At 38.3% G+C, this 22,918-nt stretch overlaps 1 protein-coding gene across 7 annotated transcripts in view; it reads right to left on the reverse strand.

Annotated features, from left to right (window-relative positions):
* Nucleotides 1-1,360: 1,360 nt before the first annotated feature.
* The window catches only part of LOC117504540 (collagen alpha-1(XXV) chain), a 245,334-nt gene continuing 223,776 nt past the window's right edge, over nt 1,361-22,918 (reverse strand). Inside the window, exons 24-39 of one of the 7 annotated variants that reach the window (XM_034163987.1) lie at nt 20,654-20,698; nt 20,144-20,188; nt 19,896-19,976; nt 19,743-19,805; nt 19,544-19,594; nt 18,959-18,985; nt 17,662-17,742; nt 17,245-17,280; nt 16,708-16,761; nt 16,569-16,622; nt 15,010-15,036; nt 14,718-14,771; nt 12,423-12,509; nt 8,755-8,793; nt 5,347-5,398; nt 1,361-5,258 (exon numbers count right to left, since the gene is read on the reverse strand). In XM_034163987.1, the coding sequence (XP_034019878.1) occupies nt 5,396-5,398; nt 8,755-8,793; nt 12,423-12,509; nt 14,718-14,771; nt 15,010-15,036; nt 16,569-16,622; nt 16,708-16,761; nt 17,245-17,280; nt 17,662-17,742; nt 18,959-18,985; nt 19,544-19,594; nt 19,743-19,805; nt 19,896-19,976; nt 20,144-20,188; nt 20,654-20,698 (747 nt within the window). In that variant the 3' untranslated portion in view covers nt 1,361-5,258; nt 5,347-5,395. Of the gene's footprint in view, nt 5,259-5,279; nt 5,399-8,754; nt 8,794-12,031; nt 12,110-12,422; nt 12,510-14,717; nt 14,772-15,009; nt 15,037-16,568; nt 16,623-16,707; nt 16,762-17,244; nt 17,281-17,661; nt 17,743-18,958; nt 18,986-19,543; nt 19,595-19,742; nt 19,806-19,895; nt 19,977-20,143; nt 20,189-20,653; nt 20,699-22,918 lie in introns of those variants that run through there. The other 6 variants (XM_034163990.1, XM_034163985.1, XM_034163992.1 and 3 more) reach the window with 6 other exon arrangements.

Genomic DNA, 22,918 nt, shown 5'->3' on the forward strand with positions numbered 1-22,918 from the left:
GCATTCACCTTCAACTAAAATTAAAAATCAATGTCTAGTGACCAACTAAAGTTGAAGCCAAGTTTTAACAGCAAATGTCAAAGAAAGATGACGAGCATGGACAAGTCTTAGCGGAGAGTCATAAGGCAAAGATCTTATTCAGAAAAGAGCAGGTAGCTTATGGATGTGGAGTTGGGGTACCAATCTGTAGACTTGGGTTTGCATTCTGCGCATCCTACCCATCTGGATCCTCGGGCACCCAGCTGTAAAATGGATAGCAAATTTTCATAGTATGTGTAAAAAAATACCTTCAAAATTCCTATTCTGGCTTTTTCAAAAGCAATATGGCATCCTGAATGGCCACCACTTCACATTCCCCCAAATATTTCCTTCTGGAAATGTTACAAACCTAAGTGACCAGATTTATGTATTAAGGCATGAGAAACTCAATGGCAATAATACGTAGACCACTAAACCCTCTCAATAATTGTTGGAAATGTCATGTTGGTGTGGGTGGTAGAGAAACTTTATTACACTCTTTATAAGAACAACTACATAGTGTTACCCACTCGCTCGCTTCGTCAGCCCTCGACATGGCAGCCTCTTTGTATGGTGTGACTGCCCCTAGCGGTCATATTCAGGCACCACAGTAAAGAGTTTCTAATTCCCTAAAACATATGTCTAGACACTTAAAACAGGTTTCTAAGTTTTCCAGGATATGTAAAAATAAATCCTGAAATAGCTGCCATTTTGGATTTTGAAAAAGCCACAAGGGGGATTTTCAGGGATTTTTACTGCATTATTCCACCAATTTCTGTAGACCAATCCTGAAGATTTCAACTTGTTCCTCCAAATTTCCATTATTTGGCCATTTTTGAATTGCTCTTGGACCATTTGGGTCAGATCAAGACCTGATAGAGTTCTGATGAGTTCTAAAGAGGCAAACCCAAGTTGACCATCAAGTGAAACTGAATAAATTGTTGATTCCACCAACCATGTGAGAATTTGTTTTATTGTGAGAAATTCATCTTAAATGTATTATCTTTATGTTTTGGTGTATTGGTTGAACAAACGGCAAGTTTCATTTGGCGATTTATTTTAAGATGTTTTCAGTAATGCAAGTTTTCCGGAAAATACCGTATTGCTGCCATTGGCATCAGTCATCAAATGTGCCATGTTGTTGTAACAATGCCCAGGAGAAATAGCGATAATGTCAAAATATGGAAATTCAGCTATTTCCTGTAAATCCTTCACTATTTTTTTTTATAAACAATTACTTGAAAGATTCTGGAAACGAATCAGTTTACTTTTTTGTTTGAATACTCCCCCTTTGGCATTCCAATAGGTATTGAACAGGGCTGAAAATGACCAGCAAAGTAAATTATATTTCAAAGTCTGCGTTTATTTGGCTCCAACAGTACAGTCATATGAAATATTCTGAAATATAGCAGTTTGTGTGAATACAAGGATCCTCAATGCAATGTCCATCAAGTGCATCAAAAAAGGAACACAAATGCAGAAGAAAAACCAACATACCACAGCCAAATAAATGCAGTTTTAGCCAATGTACGCCACAAAGTGGAACATGTTGTTCTGCATTTTATTTATTTATTTTTTTAAGAATTTGTGGAAAAATGTTAAGTCAAAAGCTGCAGAGGAGTTCCGATAAGACACAGATTTGTCAGCGCAATGCAGAGAACTATAGTCACCGTCACTTTATTCAGTTATACGACTCCAGCAAGTTTAATCTAAGAGGTTTGGGTGAGTTATGTGTGGCTCAGGGGTGCATACTGCTGACTCATCAGAGGAAAACACGACTCAGCGTCAGTCCCAAACCTTTATGCAACTATGACATTCTGGAGCCCCATAGCAGCTCTTCTAACACTGAAACAGAAAGAAATGCTTTAAATCCTGTGGCATTCCTGCCAGTGGCAGAATGAACAAAGCAATTAAAAAATAATAGTCTGTAAAAATTAGCTGCGCATCCTATAAAATACTGTCACAAATGCTGGAAATCAAAAGACAAAATTAAAAACAACATTGCAACCATTAAGTCTTATGAACAAAAAGTGTGTGAGGCAGAAACGATCCAAATTTCAATTTCATCAAAGGTCCTTATTTACACGTTTTCTTTGTCTTCTGGTTGTTATTCTCCAAGTAGTGGTATTCAGCGTAGCATGAGAGAAGCCACGCACATCAACCAAAAATAGAAATTGCACTTTTTTTTGTCAAATGAGCACACATTTCAACAATACAATAATAAACCACTATACACATAATCAAACTACATTCAATAAAAAAAAGAACATGTGAGGCTAAAGCGGCATTATTTAACTACCGTAGGGGCCAAGCCTGCATGCAGGCCCCGTTACCTGTATGACAGGCCAACTCCATGATGAGCCCGCCACTGCACCATGAAGTAAACGTACCTCAACTCTTATGGTTTGCATTTGGGTTTCATGACATCATCCTCAGCCTTCATATAAATCAGAGATGCAGCGTAAACTGACATGAAAAATCCCCATACAGCTACGGCTTAGCCAGGAATTAATTTTGGGGGGCTTCCACTGGCCACTAGCTGTCACTATCAGAGTTTTTCAACAAGAACTAGTTATCCAAAGCAATTATTCTATTTGGCGTTTTGAGCATTTGAAAACTAAATCATGTTTTTGATGAAATTGGTTCAAAGTGCAAAAACAGTTTCTGTGGAATAGGTCAATGAAGGGTTTAAATCCAACCTGCTAGCTACGCCTCTGCAATCGTCACCTGAAAGGAATGCCTATTTAAAACCAAAATGCCTTCATTTAAGAAATTATAGAAAAATAAATAATGTATCAGACATATGTATGCCAAAAAGTTACAAACATAAAACCCCAACAACAATAAAGAAAAATGCTCCTGGTAGAGCAACTGAGCTGTTGTTGACCAACTATCTGGTAGCACCATTATGACTGATGTGCACCCATTTTGTGTTACAATAAAATTAATTTTATGAGAAAAAAAAAAGCAGAAAGTGATAAGAGTTACACAGATTTGGAGTGTAACACTGTTTATATTGTACATTGTTACATAAACAAGGTATGTTGTCAACACATAACATCAACTTTTGTTAGCATTAACCCTGGTTAGGAAACCCACAAGAACCTTGACTGCACACGAGTAATCAGGCTTTTACCAGTTGTCAGAACCTGGACTAACCCAGAAATTTTACATTTTGTAATGTTACAGAAGAGATATGTTTATTTTACATAATGCTAACAACTTAACATTTTTAGTTTAGCTAGTTTAAAAAATATTTCTGCTTGCAATAACTTGGTGTTCAATTCACTTCTTGCCTTTGTCTAAAAATCAAGTACATTATTGTTTAACTGAACAAGCTAGTGTAAAAGAGAAATAGTTAGAAATAGTGCGCTTGCTTGCTTGCTTGTTTGTCTAAATAACATGCCCAAGATAGCCTAGCTTAATTGCAGCATTAGCAACAGACTATAGTATGAAAGACAAGTATTTTTTAGAAAGTCTAAAAGACAGATAGTCATTAACTGTCATTTCATTTGGTTCCAACAAGAATTTTAACACGGAACCCAAAACCTAAAATACAAGTTCTGCTTGAAACAAACAGACTGACCCCGTATGATAACGCTAACTACCGTTTCTATTGGGCTTGGTGTCTCCACATATGCTAACATTAATCACAGCTATAATTTTATTCAAGGCTTGTTCTGTCCATGTCAATGCAACAATGTTGGCTACAAATAGCGATACTCTCCAAATATAGAAATCTGACAATTTCTGGAAAACTTCATTACCGACAGAAATAAACTGCGACTGCTGCCAAATAAAAAAAAGAAGTATTTTCTCATTTGCCCATGCATAGCTGTAACAGAAGAAAAAGTACTGTGGTGCCACCTTGCTGTCAGAAGGCAAGTTTTAGGCAAGAATACAAAATGATCAACAAGCTATAGTTGGAAAAAAAAAAAACAACTCCATTTGATATGGAATGTGATGTGGTTTATAAGTGGAAACTGACCCAAAAAAACAGTATTTAAGTGTGTCAACTTGAGATTCCCATCTTGCGCTAAAATAAATCTCAAACTTGCACAAACCAAACTTTGGATTCTGATGCATATTGAAGCTTATTTTCCATATCAGTCCATAAGTACATGTACTGAATTGGCAACACTTTACAAATAACAGGATAATAATGATCTGAGGTGAAGCTATCGGTAATTGATCCATATGAATAACAGCATAGTTTGGGGCTTTAAATACATTAAAAACACAAAGGTGTACCTTTGCGCAATAAACACCATTCCAAAGAAATTAAAACATGATATAAAATTGTACATATCCGAAAAAGGAATGAATAAAAGCTTGAGGCACCAAAGGCTATAAAATACAAATGGTGTAAGAATGACAGCAAAAACAAAAAGAGAAACAAATAAAATGTGATTGTATTATTATTTTTCTTAAAAAACACTATCAGTAGACCTCGTCGCCTGAGCGGAGAGGCAGATGCTCCGTTGACATCGTCAGCAGCTCCCTCTTGTGTAATCTGTTCCCACGATTATGGGGAAAGCTACCTCAAATCCTCTCGGGCGTCATTTGTTTATCCTTCAAAATCAGTGCGGTGAGCCTGCTGTGTTCTCGCTCCCTTTCCAAAATGAGGCCGTTAGAGGTGCCGCTCAAGAACGGCAGAAAACCTGCAGGCTGTCAGGCGTCGCCACAACAAAGAGATAACTGACACTTTTTCGGGATCAACTCTTTTCAGGCTACCAGCCACGGTGTCACTCCCTTGGGAAGATTAAAAGAAAATATCAACATGTTACTATTCCCGAGCTCTTTTGTTGCTGCTGTTGGCGTAAATGTTAGTCTTTTTTTTGTGTGTCTGCAGAAGCCATGAAGCAACCACAAAACAGTGACATCTGTACAACACGTGTAAATAGAACGCCAGAGCACAACTCATGCAGGTGCAATGTTCAGTTTTAGTCTCTTCTCGAAAAATGGCGTGCATGAGTGGGCGGTGAGCTTGTTGGGACGAAACAACACAAAACACCGAGCGTTTGGCGTTAGCGAGCTAGTCCAGATCCCACTCCACACCAAATGTCTTGGCCTCCTCGGCCTCCCACATTTGCTTTTCAACCCCCCCTCCCATGACTCAGGTGCGGCGCTCCAGTCCGAGATGAGTTCTGGTGCCGACCAAGGATCTGAACCCCACTTCGATGTGGATGTTGAGGTTGGCGGCACACAGGGTTGCCACATGGCGATGTGAGTAGAAGCAGCTTGGGGGGACTGTTATTTCGTTTTCATATCATTATACACATAGACTTCTTTTCTTTTAGATCCTTTCCAATAAAAAACTATAAATACCATAAAATAAGCATTATTTACAAACTCCATGCGATTCAGGTTAGAGCGATCACTGCAAGAAAACACAGAAGAGAGAACGACATGAAAATGGAGTTGGGGAAAAAACAAAAATGTTTTTACATTTCATGACCACGAGTTTAATAATCTGGTTTCACACAACAGTCGTGTTGTTACCTCTGTCATCATTTAATTTTTGTAATTGAAAAATTTCAGCCTGTTTCCGTGAAATTTGGGGAAACTATTCATCATCTCAAGAATTTCTCTTACATGGTGAGAAGGGACACTTTTTTCAGTATTTCAATGAACTTTTCAGTCAATCCTCATGGAACTTGGGAAAACAATCACACTTACGATAAAGAAGAACTCAATTTTGGTGTTGATCAGGATCAACGTGGTTTCTGGACTATTTTCAACCATTCTTATTAGAGAGATTAAGCATTTTTCAACATTTCAACTAATTTCTGAGAAGATATTCATCTGCATGATCATAATGAACCAAGGTGAAATTGTCACCCTATTATTCCAAGTACCCATACAATTTTGGTGTTGACTGGGATATGGATGTGAATTCTGGAACACTTACATTTCTTTTTTACATAGTGAAACTTTTAAAAAATTACTCGTTCAATAAATTTCTGTCATATCTGACAGTTGATCCTCATGAAGTTTAGTGAAGTGATGAGTCATACCAAGATGAAGAAGCCATTAAATATTGGTGCTGATTGGGATCCCAATGTCGATTCTGAATCATTTTTACACTGAGATGCAAATAAATAAATAAACCCCCCAGGAATTATTTCAATAAATTTCTCAGATCTTTCACTAGATCTCCATGGCATTTCATGAAATGATTTGTCATATTAAGAGGAAGAGGCCAATGAATATTGTTACTGATTGGGAACCAGGTGTGGATGGATTCTCGCTCATTTTCAATATCTATGTTTTAAATTAGTAATATTTAAATAAATGTGTGAGAGATTTTGTGATGGATCACCAAGAAATTTGGTAAAATGACAAACTGGATCAAGAGGAAGAGATCTTTAAATACAGATATTGATTGGGATCCAGCTGTGGATTTGAGATCATTTTTATCATTTCTTTTACATCAGTGTGCGTCGTTTTGACATTTCGATCAATTTCTCACTAACCTTTCAGATGATATAAATTAAAGTGGGTAGAATCATCAAAATGATCAAGGAAGACCATGAACGTTTGGTTTGTAGATTCTGGATTATTTCCAGTCTTTACACATATATGGAGTGAAATGGGGCATTTTTCAATATTTTGAGTCACTTCTCAAAACAATTTCAGCTGTATGAAGTGAAACTTCTTGGAATGACAAATTTGATTAAAAAAAATTTAAAAAAGTGATACTTGTTGAATTTTTAATTCAGTTATTGCTTATACATTCTCCATGGTAGACATTCAAAAAGTGAAACACTGTGTGGATCAGAAAGGCATCAAAATCTGGTACAGTGAAATACACACATGCACAAAGATAAAAACATGCAGTAATGCTGTAAATCTCAAAGCAAAAATCCATGATTGATTGGAGCTAGTCACTCTATAGTTGTATTTGTGGGTTTTTTAAGGGAAATCCATGCAAAAGTCTGCAAAATCTATACTCGACAAAAATATAAATGCAACACTTTTGGTTTTGCTCCCATTTTGTATGAGATGAACTCAAAGATCTAAAACTTTTTCCACATACACAATATCACCATTTCCCTCAAATATTGTTCACAAACCAGTCTAAATCTGTGATAGTGAGCACTTCTCCTTTGCTGAGATAATCCATCCCACCTCACAGTTGTGCCATATCAAGATGCTGATTAGACACCATGATTAGTGCACAGGTGTGCCTTCGACTGCCCACAATAAAAGGCCACTCTGAAAGGTGCAGTTTTATCACACAGCACAATGCCACAGATGTTGCAAGATTTGAGGGAGAGTGCAATTGGCATGCTGACAGCAGGAATGTCAACCAGAGCTGTTGCTCGTGTATTGAATGTTCATTTCTCTACCATAAGCCGTCTCCAAAGGCGTTTCAGAGAATTTGGCAGTACATCCAACCAGCCTCACAACCGCAGACCACGTGTAACCACACCAGCCCAGGACCTCCACATCCAGCATGTTCACCTCCAAGATCATCTGAGACCAGCCACTCGGACAGCTGCTGAAACAATCGGTTTGCATAACCAAAGAATTTCTACACAAACTGTCAGAAACCGTCTCAGGAAAGCTCATCTGCATGCTCGTCGTCCTCTTCGGGGTCTCGACCTGACTCCAGTTCGTCGTCGTAACCGACTTGAGTGGGTAAATGCTCACATTCGCTGGCGTTTGGCACGTTGGAGAGGTGTTCTCTTCACGGATGAGTCCTGGTTGACACTGTCCAGGGCCGATGGCAGACAGCGTGTGTGGCGTCGTGTGGGTGAGTGGTTTACTGATGTCAATGTTGTGGATCGAGTGGCCCATGGTGGCGGTGGGGTTATGGTATGGGCAGGCGTCTGTTATGGATGAAGAACACAGGTGCATTTTATTGATGGCATTTTGAATGCACAGAGATACCGTGATGAGATCCTGAGGCCCATTGTTGTGCCATACATCCAAGAACATCACCTCATGTTGCAGCAGGATAATGCACGGCCCCATGTTGCAAGGATCTGTACACAATTCTTGGAAGCTGAAAATGTCCCAGTTCTTGCATGGCCGGCATACTCACCGGACATGTCACCCATTGAGCATGTTTGGGATGCTCTGGACCGGCGTATACGACAGCGTGTACCAGTTCCTGCCAATATCCAGCAACTTCGCACAGCCATTGAAGAGGAGTGGACCAACGTTCCACAGGCCACAATTGACAACCTGATCAACTCTATGCGAAGGAGATGTGTTGCACTGCATGAGGCAAATGGTGATCACACCAGATACTGACTGTTATCCCCCCCAATAAAACAAAACTGCACCTTTCAGAGTGGCCTTTTATTGTTGGGCAGTCTAAGGCACACCTGTGCACTAATCATGGTGTCTAATCAGCATCTTGATATGGCACACCTGTGAGGTGGGATGGATTATCTCAGCAAAGGAGAAGTGCTCACTATCACAGATTTAGACTGGTTTGTGAACAATATTTGAGGGAAATGGTGATATTGTGTATGTGGAAAAAGTTTTAGATCTTTGAGTTCATCTCATACAAAATGGGAGCAAAACCAAAAGTGTTGCATTTATATTTTTGTTGAGTGTAAATACAAACTAGCAAAGTCAAGTTAAAACTGTGTACAAAACAGAAAAATGAACAGCAGCCCCAATGTCAAATTCTCAGGAGGACAAGTCAGTATTTTGATCTGGCATTAATTTCATGCTCACTGTACCACACAGAGTTGCAGAATATATGTGTACACATCTTACCTTCTGCCAGCACCCTGGCATTGGTAATCCATCAGGACCCTGTTCAGACACGAGCAGAAGAGAAAAATAAAGAGAATGAGGACTGAAACAGGAAAGTCAAGTTGATATTAGTAAGTGAACTATGTGAAATTATGAATATGTTAAGAATGAGTAGATATTAAGGCACATGTCCACACAAATACTGGAATTACAGTATGTACATTTACACACAAATAGTTAATAAATCACAAAACGACAACAGAAAAACAAAAAATCTTCACTCAGTGTCACTAAAAATAATGAGTTAAGGGAAGCCTTTGCAAAATAGTCATTTCAACACTGCTAATGTAGCTACGACAAATTTATTAACGTTAAATTAGCAGTTTTAATGCTTCTGTTTTTATTTTACAGAATCAGAGATGAAAGTTTTCAAAGAAATTACTGGCTTTTCAGATGTGGAGCTGTTTATATACACATATGACTGTAAGTCAACTGCAGCTACCATTAGCTTATGCAGCCATGCCTTTGACAGTTAGCGTTAGCATATACAGTCACACTTTAGTGGTTAGCATAATATATGGCCGTCTTTCCCCACAGTTACGCTAAACGTACAACCCCTGGCAAAAATTATGGAATCACCGGCCTCGGAGGATGTTCATTCAGATGTTTAATTTTGTAAAGAAAAAAAAGCAGATCACAGACATGACACAAAACTAGTCATTTCAAATGGCAACTTTCTGGCTTTAAGAAACACTATAAGAAATCAGGAAAAAAAATTGTGGCAGTCAGTAACGGTTACTTTTTTTAGACCAAGCAGAGGGAAAAAAATATGGAATCACTCAATTCTGAGGAATAAATTATGGAATCATGAAAAACAAAATGCTCCAACACATCACTAGTATTTTGTTGCACCACCTCTGGCTTTTATAACAGCTTGCAGTCTCTGAGGCATGGACTTAATGAGTGACAAACGGTACTCTTCATCAATCTGGCTCCAACTTTCTCTGATTGCTGTTGCCAGATCAGCTTTGCAGGTTGGAGCCTTGTCATGGACCATTTTCTTCAACTTCCACCAAAGATTTTCAATTGGATTAAGATCCGGACTATTTGCAGGCCATGACATTGACCCTATGTGTCTTTTTGCAGGAATGTTTTCACAGTTTTTGCTCTATGGCAAGATGCATTATCATCTTGAGAAATGATTTCATCATCCCCAAACATCCTTTCAACTGATGGGATAAGAAAAGTGTCCAAAATATCAACGTAAACTTGTGCATTTATTGATGATATAATGACAGCCATCTCCCCAGTGCCTTTACCTGACATGCAGCCCCATATCATCAATGACTGTGGAAATTTACATGTTCTCTTCAGGCAGTCATCTTTATAAATCTCATTGGAACAGCACCAAACAAAAGTTCCAGCATCATCACCTTGCCCAATGCAGATTCGAGATTCATCACTGAATATGACTTTCATCCAGTCATCCACAGTCCACGATTGCTTTTCCTTAGTCCATTGTAACCTTGTTTTTTTCTGTTTAGGTGTTAATGATGGCTTTTGTTTAGCTTTTCTGTATGTAAATCCCATTTCCTTTAGGCGGTTTCTTACAGTTCGGTCACAGACGTTGACTCCAGTTTCCTCCCATTCGTTCCTCATTTGTTTTGTTGTGCATTTTCAATTTTTGAGACATATTGCTTTAAGTTTTCTGTCTTGATGCTTTGATGTCTTCCTTGGTCTACCAGTATGTTTGCCTTTAACAACCTTCCCATGTTGTTTGTATTTGGTCCAGAGTTTAGACACAGCTGACTGTGAACAACCAACATCTTTTGCAACACTGCGTGATGATTTACCCTCTTTTAAGAGTTTGATAATCCTCTCCTTTGTTTCAATTGACATCTCTCATGTTGGAGCCATGATTCATGTCAGTCCACTTGGTGCAACAGCTCTCCAAGGTGTGATCACTCCTTTTTAGATGCAGACTAACGAGCAGATCTGATTTGATGCAGGTGTTAGTTTTGGGGATGAAAATTTACAGGGTGATTCCATAATTTATTCCTCAGAATTGAGTGATTCCATATTTTTTTCCCTCTGCTTGGTCTAAAAAAGTAATTGTTACTGACTGCCACAATTTTTTTTCCTGATTTCTTATAGTGTTTCTTAAAGCCAGAAAGTTGCCATTTGAAATGACTTTAGTTTTGTGTCATGTCTGTGATCTGCCTTTTTTCTACAAAATTAAACAACTGAATGAACATCCTCCGAGGCCGGTGATTCCATAATTTTTGCCAGGGGTTGTAGTTAGCAGTCTTTAATACGGCTGGTATTATCAGTGGTGTGCCCCACATCAAAAAATGTGCCAATTCCCAGAAAACATTCATCTTTGCTGGACAAAAGGAATATAATGAGCTTTAGGCTTGGAAAAACGAAATCTTTTCCCTCCTGCAGCAACAAAATTGTTAAAAAGTTTCATTCATGCAAGAAAACAAAGCAAAATATATTTCATGCAGTCAACAGATTAACCCACTTGTAGTTTTCTTATCATAACCAGGGGTACAAATTACAAAACATCAGCATGGAATAAAATTTTGGATTCAAAATTCCAGATCTAGTAATATAACAAAACAGGTGAGTTTAAACTTAAGACTAAATAATGTTAATGTCGCTGGAACATAGAAATGAATGTACATGTGATTTAATGATGACATGCAGTGTTATACTTTGTGTTTTTTGCATTAAAATTAAGACATTTCAAACTACTTTATCACATCAGTCATTAATAATAATAATAATAATAATAATAATAAACCAATTGATTTTTCCCGTGTGAAAAGGTCTGACCCAATTGGTACAAATAAAGTTGGGGTAGTGGAGCAAGAATAGAGTGGGGAGGGGTCCATGCACCCGCAGCATGGGTAACTGATCAGCAAAGGAGTCTGAGTTAACATCAGGTTAAAAGATCTTCAGAGGAAACTGGGTTTAAAGCAGAACTTTTTCCATTTTAATCAAAGGGATGGAAGGATTTAGTCAAAGGCACGAGTACCTTGAAGAAACATATTACTTGTAATGTGTATTACCTTAAGTAGTCTGCTTGCAGTCAGAAAGTTAGCGACGTATCTGTCAGTGCACGCTAGCATTATTTTACCAAAAAAAAAAAAAGATGTGGCACACCTGTGGGCATGTCAACATGCATGCCAAGCTTTTGAGTCACGCATGTTTTTTTTTTTTTTCCAGTGGGTGGTGGCTGAAGGTGAGAGGCATGCATGAGTTAGGATGTGGAGGAAAAAGAGAAATACTGTACCAATTGGCATGGGGCATCCAGCCCGTCCAGACCTGGCTGCCCTGGTTCCCCCTTTTCACCCTTAAATCCCCGGAAACCCTGTTTGCAAAGATGACCTAAGAGTGTTACTGGGAGAAAGGTGGGACAACCCAGAACCCCTGCATCCCTCTGCTCAAAGGGATACAAGGGTGGATGAGGAAGGAGCTACCCTGTGAGCTTGGCAATACCGCAATCGAGCACAAATATTTTTTTGGGGGGGGGGGGATTTGAATAGACTAGTGGGTATAGTGTTTGCAACTGCTTGGTTCAGGTTGTTTTCCAGCTCTCAGGGTATTGGTTTAGCCACAGGGTGCCGCTCATCCTCAGTTAGACACGGCCGGGAGGTGATTTCCAGCTCACAGGTAAGACATACCAATGGGCAGGGTGCATCTAATCCAGGGGCACCCTGTTCTCCTTTCTCGCCCTTAGGCCCTTTTTTCCCCTTCTTTCCCTTCTCCCCCTGTGGATACAATAGTTTGGTCACATCGTTAACATAATTTGGGGAACATTTGGGGCAGCAGTGCTATTAGGAAGGGAGTTGATTAAATAGGCAGGCATTGGCCCACAAAGGAGAAGAGACATGGTCAATGTTAGATAGGAGGGGATGCCAGACAGTGTTGAGTCCAAACATTCCTCGGGATAGAATGGGACAAAAAGTTGGGATAATACGAAAAAAACAGAGCTGACTGCCAAAGGGAGGGGATCAAGGACACATATTATGAGAAAGAGTAGCAGGGAAAACACCTCCAAATTACAGAACCAAATCCACTTAACAATGACAAATTGTTTACCTTTATATTTAGGATTGTGTTAGGTTCCTTAAACAGTGCATGCATGGGCTAGTACAAAAATCCAACTCAGATACTGTACTATTACAATATTAAACCATTTACAACCTTGGCCACATTAAAAGGATGTGGAGAATCAAACCTCAGAGTGCTCTACTTACCTTTAAAATGTGCTTAGTTTGTGGAAATGAAATGGATGAATTGAAATGAGTGGGGCATCTGTACTGTAAATGACAAAACTCTAGCATAATCTCAATAATCTAAATATGCCTTTGGGTTTACGTTCTCGTACAAGCTAGGTAGGTCAACCTATTCTCATTAAAAATTAACGGGAAAAACAAATGAAAAAGTAATCCACAAAAATCTGAACACATTTGTACGTATTTGAGACAGAATTCGTACATATCCCACATGATTTCAGTGTATTTCCAACAACATCAAGGTGGCAGATTATCCAAGTGAAAATAAAATGTGCTAACTCAGCTTTTACTTATTGTTATTCCAACCCAAAACATAACCATAAACAAAAGGCACCTTTCTGAATGTTAAATGCGAAAACATGCGTTGCACATGAGTACGTGAATTCGTAGGAATGCGTACAAAATATCACACTTACTTTTTGCATCATCATATGAAACGCGTCATGAGTAAATTTAACAAAACTGTTATCGGATGAACTAAATGTGTGCTAATTAGCACAAAAAAAAGCACCGCAACTGCTCGCCCATGGTTGCTGTGGCGGGTGCGTGTGAGTGAAAATACTTCCACTTGAAACTAAAAGGTCAACATTTAAAACACAAAAACTATTGCCTCATGATGTCACAAAGAAACAACTGGCCCTTATTACTTGTAGCTGATTGAGTTCTTTCAACACTTTCATTCAAAACAAGTAAATTGCCCGTAAGAGCCAAAAACTTGTGTTTTTGGCTGTAAGTCCATCTTATTTTCACCAAAAGTTAACTTCTCAAATGAATAACAGTCGAGACCTTGCCACACATTTGTGTAGCTTTTGTCACCATCTAGCGGGCGATGTGAGCATTTCAAGGCTTCTGTACATTTCCTACTCGAAACCCAAAATTCAAAAAAGACATTTATAAATGTCAGAAATGTAAGATTTGTTTTTGGCAGGCAAATCTTTTACTTTCCACTATTAATGTATAACAATTTAGATTTTCAGAGTTTTATGGTTCTTGAGTTTTAGGACGTGGAAGGTTTTGCCGTACGTACAAACGTAAGCACGGCAATTTCTCAAAACAGGCACAAATTACAGTTGTGAATATTAGCTTTATTTACAACAGTTTGGAGAAGTTCTGTAAATCAGCGTGTGAAACATTTTTGTGCTCAAGAAGAAACAGCTTCCCAAAGGAAGAGAAAATTTACAGGGGAAAAAAAAAGGTGTTAGTTGGTGTTAAGGAGTCTGCAATCACTAACAGGCTCAGCAGAAAGGAAAAAAAATGTGAATTTTAAGAGCCTGCTGTCAATGGACTTTGCCTCATTTCACCGTCTCTGCCATCTAGTGTCTACATTTAAAAAAAAAACAAAATCATGTTGAAATCATGACTGGATGTCTTGATATGGGATCTGACTTGTGATTTTGACAAATGAGATGGCAAACCAGTTGGTGGTGAAGAACAAAAGCTGGTGATGGCATTTGATGCTGCAAAAGACTTCAATTATATCCTGCTGAAACTGTGTTCAGTACTTCTGTGGGATCAGGATGTAATTAAATTAATTAAAGTCTTTTTACTACTCTAATCTTACGACTACGACATTGAATTTTTAGGGAGGGAAAAAAAAAATCTAACTTCTATCTGTCCATTGACATCAGTCCTCTGTCAGGTTAAAGATTTAAGAAGCCGTTAGGGCGTATCTACGTCTACCTTTTCTCCTCTTTCCCCAACGTCGCCTTTCTCGCCCCTTAAGCCTGGTAACCCCTGGAAAAGTACAGCTCCGCTCAATTACTCTGTCTTTTTTTTTCTTAAACAAACAGGTAAATAAAAATACGTACATATATATATACAGATTTTTAATGCACACGACAAAGATGTTTTTGTAGCCGACTCTCTGGAGTTGATATTTAGAGCAACATAAGCAGACTTTGCTAACATTTTGTGATTTTTATTCGCCTCCTGGATTTTTGGGGAAAATTTGGGATATTTTAAAGACACTTACGTCCAAGCCTGGTGTTCCAGCAGCTCCCTGCAAAAGAATAACAACATGGGAAAAAAAAAAAAGGTGTATCGCCATTAACTTTCATTTCCATCTGCATTTTGAAAGCATGCATAGTTATATGAATCTGTTAAATGGAAAGCAACAATTACTGATATGATGATTTGTAGGTGTGATTTTGTGAATATGACCAATCAAAATCTCAAAAACAAATTAAAAACCACTTTAAAGTCAGCAGAATTGAGTTTATTCCAACATTTTTTGACTAATATTTTGTCATGGCTGTGATCATTCTATTAGCATCTATTATTTTATACATACATATACTTTGTGTTGATATCGGGTTAAACCATAAGTTAAAACTGTATGCCTCTGGATGACTTGGGTGATATTGCCAGTGTATCAATATGGGGTCAAAAGAAATTAGCTTTTTTCTTTTCTATGACCAGTTCTCCTTTGCCTGCAGAGAATAGAGCGGTTTCTTCTTGAACCAGCTCTCCTCTGTTTGTAGAGGATAGAACTGCGCGTGTACTACAAAATATACGTATAACAGGTAGGTACTCAACTGATTTTAGACTTCATAAATGTTTGTAACTGTTAACCTTTGTTTACTGCGTCTGCAAAATGTTAGTGGTCTAAAAATTATCGGACCAAAACTTATCGGAAGATAATTGGTCCGATGATGGTTTTCAAAGTTATCTGAATAGCTAATCCGATAATGAAAACATTATCTTCGATAATTAGTGGTTAGCGGATTAGCGGAACTGTGCCCACCAGTGGTTACTATTAGGGTAGTGTGACATTAGTATTAGCACTGTGGCTAGCATATTTGTAGTTAGTATTTTCTTGAAGAAGACCACTCATTTGGTAAAAGTGCCACATCAATGGGTAAGAATTTCTGGTCGAAACAGCAGTTTGTTCCAAGCTCAGAAATCCGGTAATATCAAGAAATCTTTCAACACTGGTCATATTCATGCTTTCCGTGGAAATGAGCAATGTTCCACTTCAAAATATGGCGCAATCAAGCTGCGATTGCAACATCATAATCAGCTGCGACGAGTGTTGTGGAAAGTAACTTTGACAAGTTACTTTTTTAGTTGCTTTATACAGGTGCTTTATGCAGTTACTTCATTAGCAGCTTTATGCAATTACTTTATTAGCATCTGCAGAAAACTTGCAACTAATAAGTAATGTAACTAATAAGGTAACGAGTAATCTAACTTGGTTACTCGTAAAATTGAGCAATCAGAAAAGTAACTAATCAGCAAAGTAACTAATAGTTACTTTTCTGATTACTAAATCTTAAAAATAACCAAATTAGATTATAAGTAACTTTATTAATTACATTCAGCAGCTGCCGACAAGGTGTCCGCAGCTGCTAATGAAGTAAATGTAAGAAGTAACTGTAAAATATAACTGTATAGACTAACTAATGAAGTAACTTTCCAAAGTTACTTTCCCCAACACTGGCTGTGACTGAACGCCTGTTGGATTTTTGTGTACCGACATTTATTTAGATGTTAGAGTTGCATTTATTGCTTGTTGGTTTGCATCAAACTTACAGGTAGTCCGTAGGGTCCCCTCGGTCCCGGCTCACCCGGTGCCCCTCTCTCTCCCTAATACAAATGAAACAAACTGAGTCACAACAAAGTGAACCAGTACCACAAATACCAAACACTAAGATGATGTTGGGCTACTTACTCTATCGCCCTTTGGTCCAGCTGGACCAGCTGGACCTGGAGGCCCGTCCATTCCCTGAAAAAGAACAGTGTTGTGATGATGAGTTTCGATTGTACGTCAAACATCTTCAATAGGAAGATGACAGCTTCCTGAATAATGCAGATTCTCAATTGGAAAGCAATGGCAGAGTTTTACATTGTCTTAACAATTGCCGCACCTGTAAACTACAACCGACACACAGAATTTGCAAGTTACACGTGCACTGGCCACAAAGGACATCTACAATGTTGACACAGTTAATGTATGAGTGTGCGTTAATGTCAAGTTAATGCAACACGGGACAAACAAGAGCCTTGAAATGCCTGCTATATTACTGTTTTGTATCGAATAAACTCACGAGGCCTCAGTGTAAGTTGTGTAACTTTCCAATCATAATAAACACATTATAATGGGATGATGTTGGTTTCAAAAAGTAAATATGGGACTGTATGGAGGGTGCAAGGGAGACAAGCAGACAGAATTTTGGATGGTGCAGCCTCTTGGTCACATGACACTCACCCTAATTCCAGGCTTGCCGTCCAAGCCGGAGGCTCCCTGCATGGTTATGGAGGTATGAGTGACATGAACAAGGCGGGATTAGTACCAGATGAACACAGTTATTAGGACAGGTTGATGGCAGGGTTTACAACAACTAAATTATACTGTGTGTTACAGGGAGGACTTGCAGTCGTAAGCTCAGGCAAATGAACATGAGGACAGGAAATGTAAAAAAAAAAAAACCCTCTATAGTACACAAATATGGGCACAAACACGCACACTCACATACACACACAAACCCACACACAAATATGTGCGCTAATGCAAACGTGAATGTGACATTTGACAACAGGACTGAAAGAGAATCAAGGGATTCTTCAGGATTGAAGGACAACACTACGTGCTTGAGGACATTCTAAGTTGGACTTCTGTACTTACAGGAAGACCCAGTGGTCCACGATCCCCTTTATGCCCCGGTTCCCCTCGCATACCCTTCACACCATGTAGCCCAGGTTCCCCCTGAGGAAACAAGGGAACAACACGAATTCCATAGTAATACTTAAGGTATTACTTTCCTGATGAGGACCAAGGACAGTAGTTCTGGTAGTGAAGCCAACCACAAGATTTCCCTGACTTATAGTCTCAACTCATTTTGCGGAATCACATACCTATCCATTATGTTTGTGTAGTAGACTGACAAGCAAAAGGGACAATATGGAACTATAATTTTAAATACGCACAAAATTGCAGCTATCATATTAGCTAACCATGTAATTTTCAAAAAGGTTTGCCCAACCAAAGCATAAACTGTTCCAAAGACATGGCAATATTTTTAGTTAGATTTAAGACACACAATTATTAATTTATTTGAGAGTTGGCATAAAAGCTAGCTGTGTGTAGTGGACTACTCACAACTATGCTGTCCATGCTAATTATGGCAACGACTAGCAGAGCTATGGCACACTAGCTTATTTTGCTAAATTCTGCCCAGCCAAAGCACAAACTGCAAGTTCTAAAAACAGCTTCATATAATTTGTGGGATGTTAAGACAATACTGGATCGCATGAATATAAGTACTCCTTTCATTTAATTGTTTATTTTTATCTGGCATGCTAGCTAGACTAGCGTGTAGCTGGCTGGGAAATTACCCAGTTTGCCTCATTTGGAAGCAAACGTCTTCTGTTTATATGATCTTTGGGAAATGTCAGGCAGCTACCCAGTTAGTGATTTTATTAAAAATCTAATGCAGTAATCATAATTTTACATACAGTATTTTTTGCTAATTAGTAGATTGACAATGAAAACAATAGCTGTATAAACAAACTTCCAGCCATTCATGAATCAATAGACCATGCAAATAAAATTGATATTGTCTATCACAACTCACGACAGATTAATCAGGGAAACTGTTGAAGAACAAAAGAAAATACATTGGTTTCAGGTTTGTGTTCTTACAAATCCTTTAAATTTGAAGTATTTTTGAATTATGGGTAATATGATTTACATGGCCTTTCATGGTCACTGTACAATGATTTATAGTTAATAGTAGAAGATTACAATCACTCAACTAGATTATCAAGGATGACCACCAACCCTAACATAGTTACAGTAAACACAACAGACTGCAAAGCCAATGCATCCAGTAGGGATCGTATTTAAACCAGCCACAGTTGTATTATGTAATTACACTTTTGTTTCATATTGGTGGTGCTTTCTGATTCTTGTAGAGATTTACCTTGGGTCCAGGGAAGCCATGGGGGCCCTGCAACAGATAACAAGATGGCAACAAATGAAGAGTTTCAGTCATTAAACGCATATATATATTTGGAAATTGTATATTCCACTTGATACTGCATGATGCATAAGACGTATTTTGACAATCATTCACAAATATTTACATGTATGGTCACCAATTAACCAATCTAAATTTTGGACTTTGCACCTCAAGAAACTCATACAAACATTCCAGGCAGGACATCAAGCAGCAGCGTTTTTTAAAATGACTTTTTAATCTTTAAAAAACAAACAAACAAAAAATTTTTTTTTTATTTTGACAATGATGAATCTTAAGTCACTGGTCTGAATTTTTAGCTTGTGATTTTAAGATGGAATCACAACAATCCTGTTTTGTGAGCTTTGTGTCAGTTGCTGTGGTTGTGATGTTGTTGCAATTGTAATAACACATTGTTTCATGAATGCACACAGACTAATAACTGCACCATTAGTTATTCAGACTGCATTTTTACAGTCACTTTAATATTCAAGACTTTCAAGCCAGGAGCTTTAAATTTCTTGTACTTTAAAACTGCATTAAACTCACCATGGGTCCTGGAGGGCCATGAGGTCCTGGTGGCCCTGGAGGGCCAGTTATCTGCAAATATCAGATAGAGGTACTTTTTAAAATATATATATATATATTGCCTTTATATTGTCACATAAAGGATGTGACATATCATGATATGCAAACATAAAGCATCTCCATTTAATGTGATGTCATAAAGGTCTTTAATTTGACTTACTGAGGGACCTTGAGGACCAGACAACCCTGCATCACCTTTATCACCTTTAACTCCATTGACACCCTAAAAACAAAACAAAAAAAGCTGAAGATATCACATGAATGAATGAAATGTATTTTGGAAGAGGTTCAGAAACATTATGCAGATTCTTACAGGTAATCCAGGTAATCCAGTTGCTCCTTTTTCCCCTGAAGCCCCGGGCATTCCCATGTCTCCTTTTGAGCCTTTGTAGCCCTGATGAAAGACGGCCAAAACTCATATACAGAGTCAAAATGGGGCCATTTTTAATATTTCCTCAATGGATCTTGATTTCTGTGAAGCAACTAAATGCAGGCCTCATTATGAAATTCTACAACCATTTCAAGACTGAATCTATAGGTGGGGTTATCGGGTAAACTCACCCTTTCACCATCAAGCCCAGGTAGACCAGGCATACCCCGATCACCCTGACCGAAAGAAAAAGATATTCAACAGTTTTCCAACCACGAGCACGGGCGGCTACCACACCAAAGAAAAACTCAATTCAAGCAACATGTAACTTCATCCACATCCGCTCCTAACTTCCATCATGTATGTAATGATCAGATTATTTTCGCCAACCACCCCAGATATGTTTAGCAGATGGCATTGTTCAACAAGTAGCAGACAAACGTATTGCACATTTCTCCAGCAACTCAAAGGGAATCCATCCCAAACCAGTTTATCCTCATTATATGCATTGTATGCTTTAATTTCTTGAGTTATAGAATGACAGCACTTATAGTTTTTGAGTTAGTGCAGACATACAAAGGTTTTTCCAAAGCTTGGGAAGAGTACAACATGCAACAATGTGAGCAATGCTGTCATTTTGTTAGCAAGGTCAACACATTAACAAAACAAGCTTGGTTTTAAGTGCAGGAAATTCAACTTACCTTTATGCCCTGTGGTCCAATTGGTCCAGGAGGACCAGGTGGACCCTGTACAAAATAAAAAAACAAACAAAAAACAGATGTCTTAATTATCTACTCAGCAATGGATATCTGAATTAAGATAAGCAGTTGAAACATGAACATTTAGCGGACTTAAACCACTGCTTCAGAACAAACATAAAAAAATAACGTACCATTCAGCAATAACACTCGCCATCAGCCAATGAAACATGAAATAATACAAATGGATGCTTAAAGGACATGTGTGTTTTTTTTAATATCCCAGTTAGCAACACAACATTAAAGTAATCATGATTGTAAGTCTCTCTAAGCACATGTGCTCATAATTAGTGGTCTCTGATGTTTTTTATTGCTCTCCCTGAGCGACATGCAGATGCATGTCTCATATTGAAAAACTCAGAAGACACTATTTTCGGGAGATAATGGACTCTCTAACGTGCCACAATCGTGACAAAAGTTGAGCTGACGGCAGAGTTATGATCAGACATTGTGCATGATCAGAACTTGAGGTCAAGTGGACTTGGACATTTTCTGGCCAGCCATCTGTACCTGAGGATTAGTGGAACTTGAAAATGTTCTCTGGCTGTCCATCTGTGTGAGGACAAGTGGACCTTTAATCAATTGGTTAACGATCGCGTGCGCATGCACACATGCAATGCGTGTGTGGAGGCTTATTTGATGTTGTGGACTTATTAATTGGAAATCTTTACAACTGGGTGAGTAACATGTTAATTTTTTTTAGTCTTTTGCTTTGTGTTCTTTTCAAAGGAGCTTTCAATGAAAGTAAAATTTTTATTTTACATTGAGAGAGTGTGTGGGAATGGATCTGAATGTGTGTGTGCAGCAACGCACAGCTCAGCTGTTAATTGTGGCTTTGTACATGACATGAAATGTCTCAGATGTGATCACATCTATCAGCTGTTTTAACGGCTGCTGCAGACATTTTAACCTGCATGACAGCTGTTTTATTGCTGCTTTGTACATGGACGCAGAATGTCTCTGTGACATTGTTTTTCGCAGGTAACATGATGACATAAATATATTTTGATTTTTTTCCACACAGTTATATACAACACTTGTAAGTGTTTTGTTTTGATTTTAACACGCTGCGTTTATGACTAATGGCCGTGCAGGTGCACTAAACCTTCTCAGGGCTGTGGCTTTTACTGTGACTGCATCAAAATTAACAGTTATCACATAAAAACGAGTCATCATAACACAACATCACACTTGTGTAAACTTTGGAATTAATCTGTGCCTCAGTTCTTAACATTAGCAGCTACATTCTATTCAAGCGTGTGCTGGGACACTTCTAATAGTCACATCACCGCTGTTGGAAACACACGAGTACTTTGTTTTCGGAAGTCGTCGTAGCTGTTTGTTGAGAATCCTGTATACTTTGAAATGGTCACAGAAGTGCACAAAGTAATCCCAGTGGATCATCAGATGGTCACTAACAGCCTGTATCTTAATTGTTAGCATTTTAGGGCAACATGTCCTTTAAATGTAAACAACAAGCCACCATCAAAAATATGTCATTCAAAACACATTAACAGATATGTAGCATTTAAAAATGGTAGCTAGCAGTGACTGACGTCCTCTGAATATTAGGATAAGTAGCATAAAACTGTTTATATTGTACAGTTTGTGGTGATATGACATTTTTTATATAGAGTTTTGAAGACAATGCTTCCTGTGCTTAGCATTTGCGGTCATGACACGTTTAATACCAACAAGTGTTGTAAGCATTACTTTTATTGTGTATTCTATAAGCCTGGTGTGCCCAGTCGATCGCAGGCTGAGTTCCAATCAATTGCATGAAAAATAAAATAAAATATGGACTTAAGAGGATTAAGTGCTGCTATAACAGAATGATGCAGAAGGTGGCAGTAACGCATCATTAAGGATGCCGGCTGCCGTTAAATTCCAAGAAGAAGAAGAAACACCATAGAAGAAAAAGAGTGACTTTATAGCAAAATTCAGCAACTATTCAGTCCCCTCCAGCAACTTTCTTTTGTTGTTTTTGTTTTTTTTTCCAAAAAAGTGATTAGCTTTTCCTGGTGTTATTACAGACTTTTGGAGACTTATGTGAAAGCATATGTTTGTCCACAATGAGCAGTGGGTGTTGCCATCCCAAAGCTCACAGGAGGCCGCTCGCCTCCTCCACTCACACCAAAAAGACAGCCAGCAGTGACTTACTCAGTTTCAGAGCGCAAATTAAGGAAAAACAAAAAGCAAATAATGCAA

This window comes from Thalassophryne amazonica, chromosome 23 (assembly GCF_902500255.1).
Source record: "Thalassophryne amazonica chromosome 23, fThaAma1.1, whole genome shotgun sequence".
Taxonomy (NCBI): domain Eukaryota; kingdom Metazoa; phylum Chordata; class Actinopteri; order Batrachoidiformes; family Batrachoididae; genus Thalassophryne; species Thalassophryne amazonica.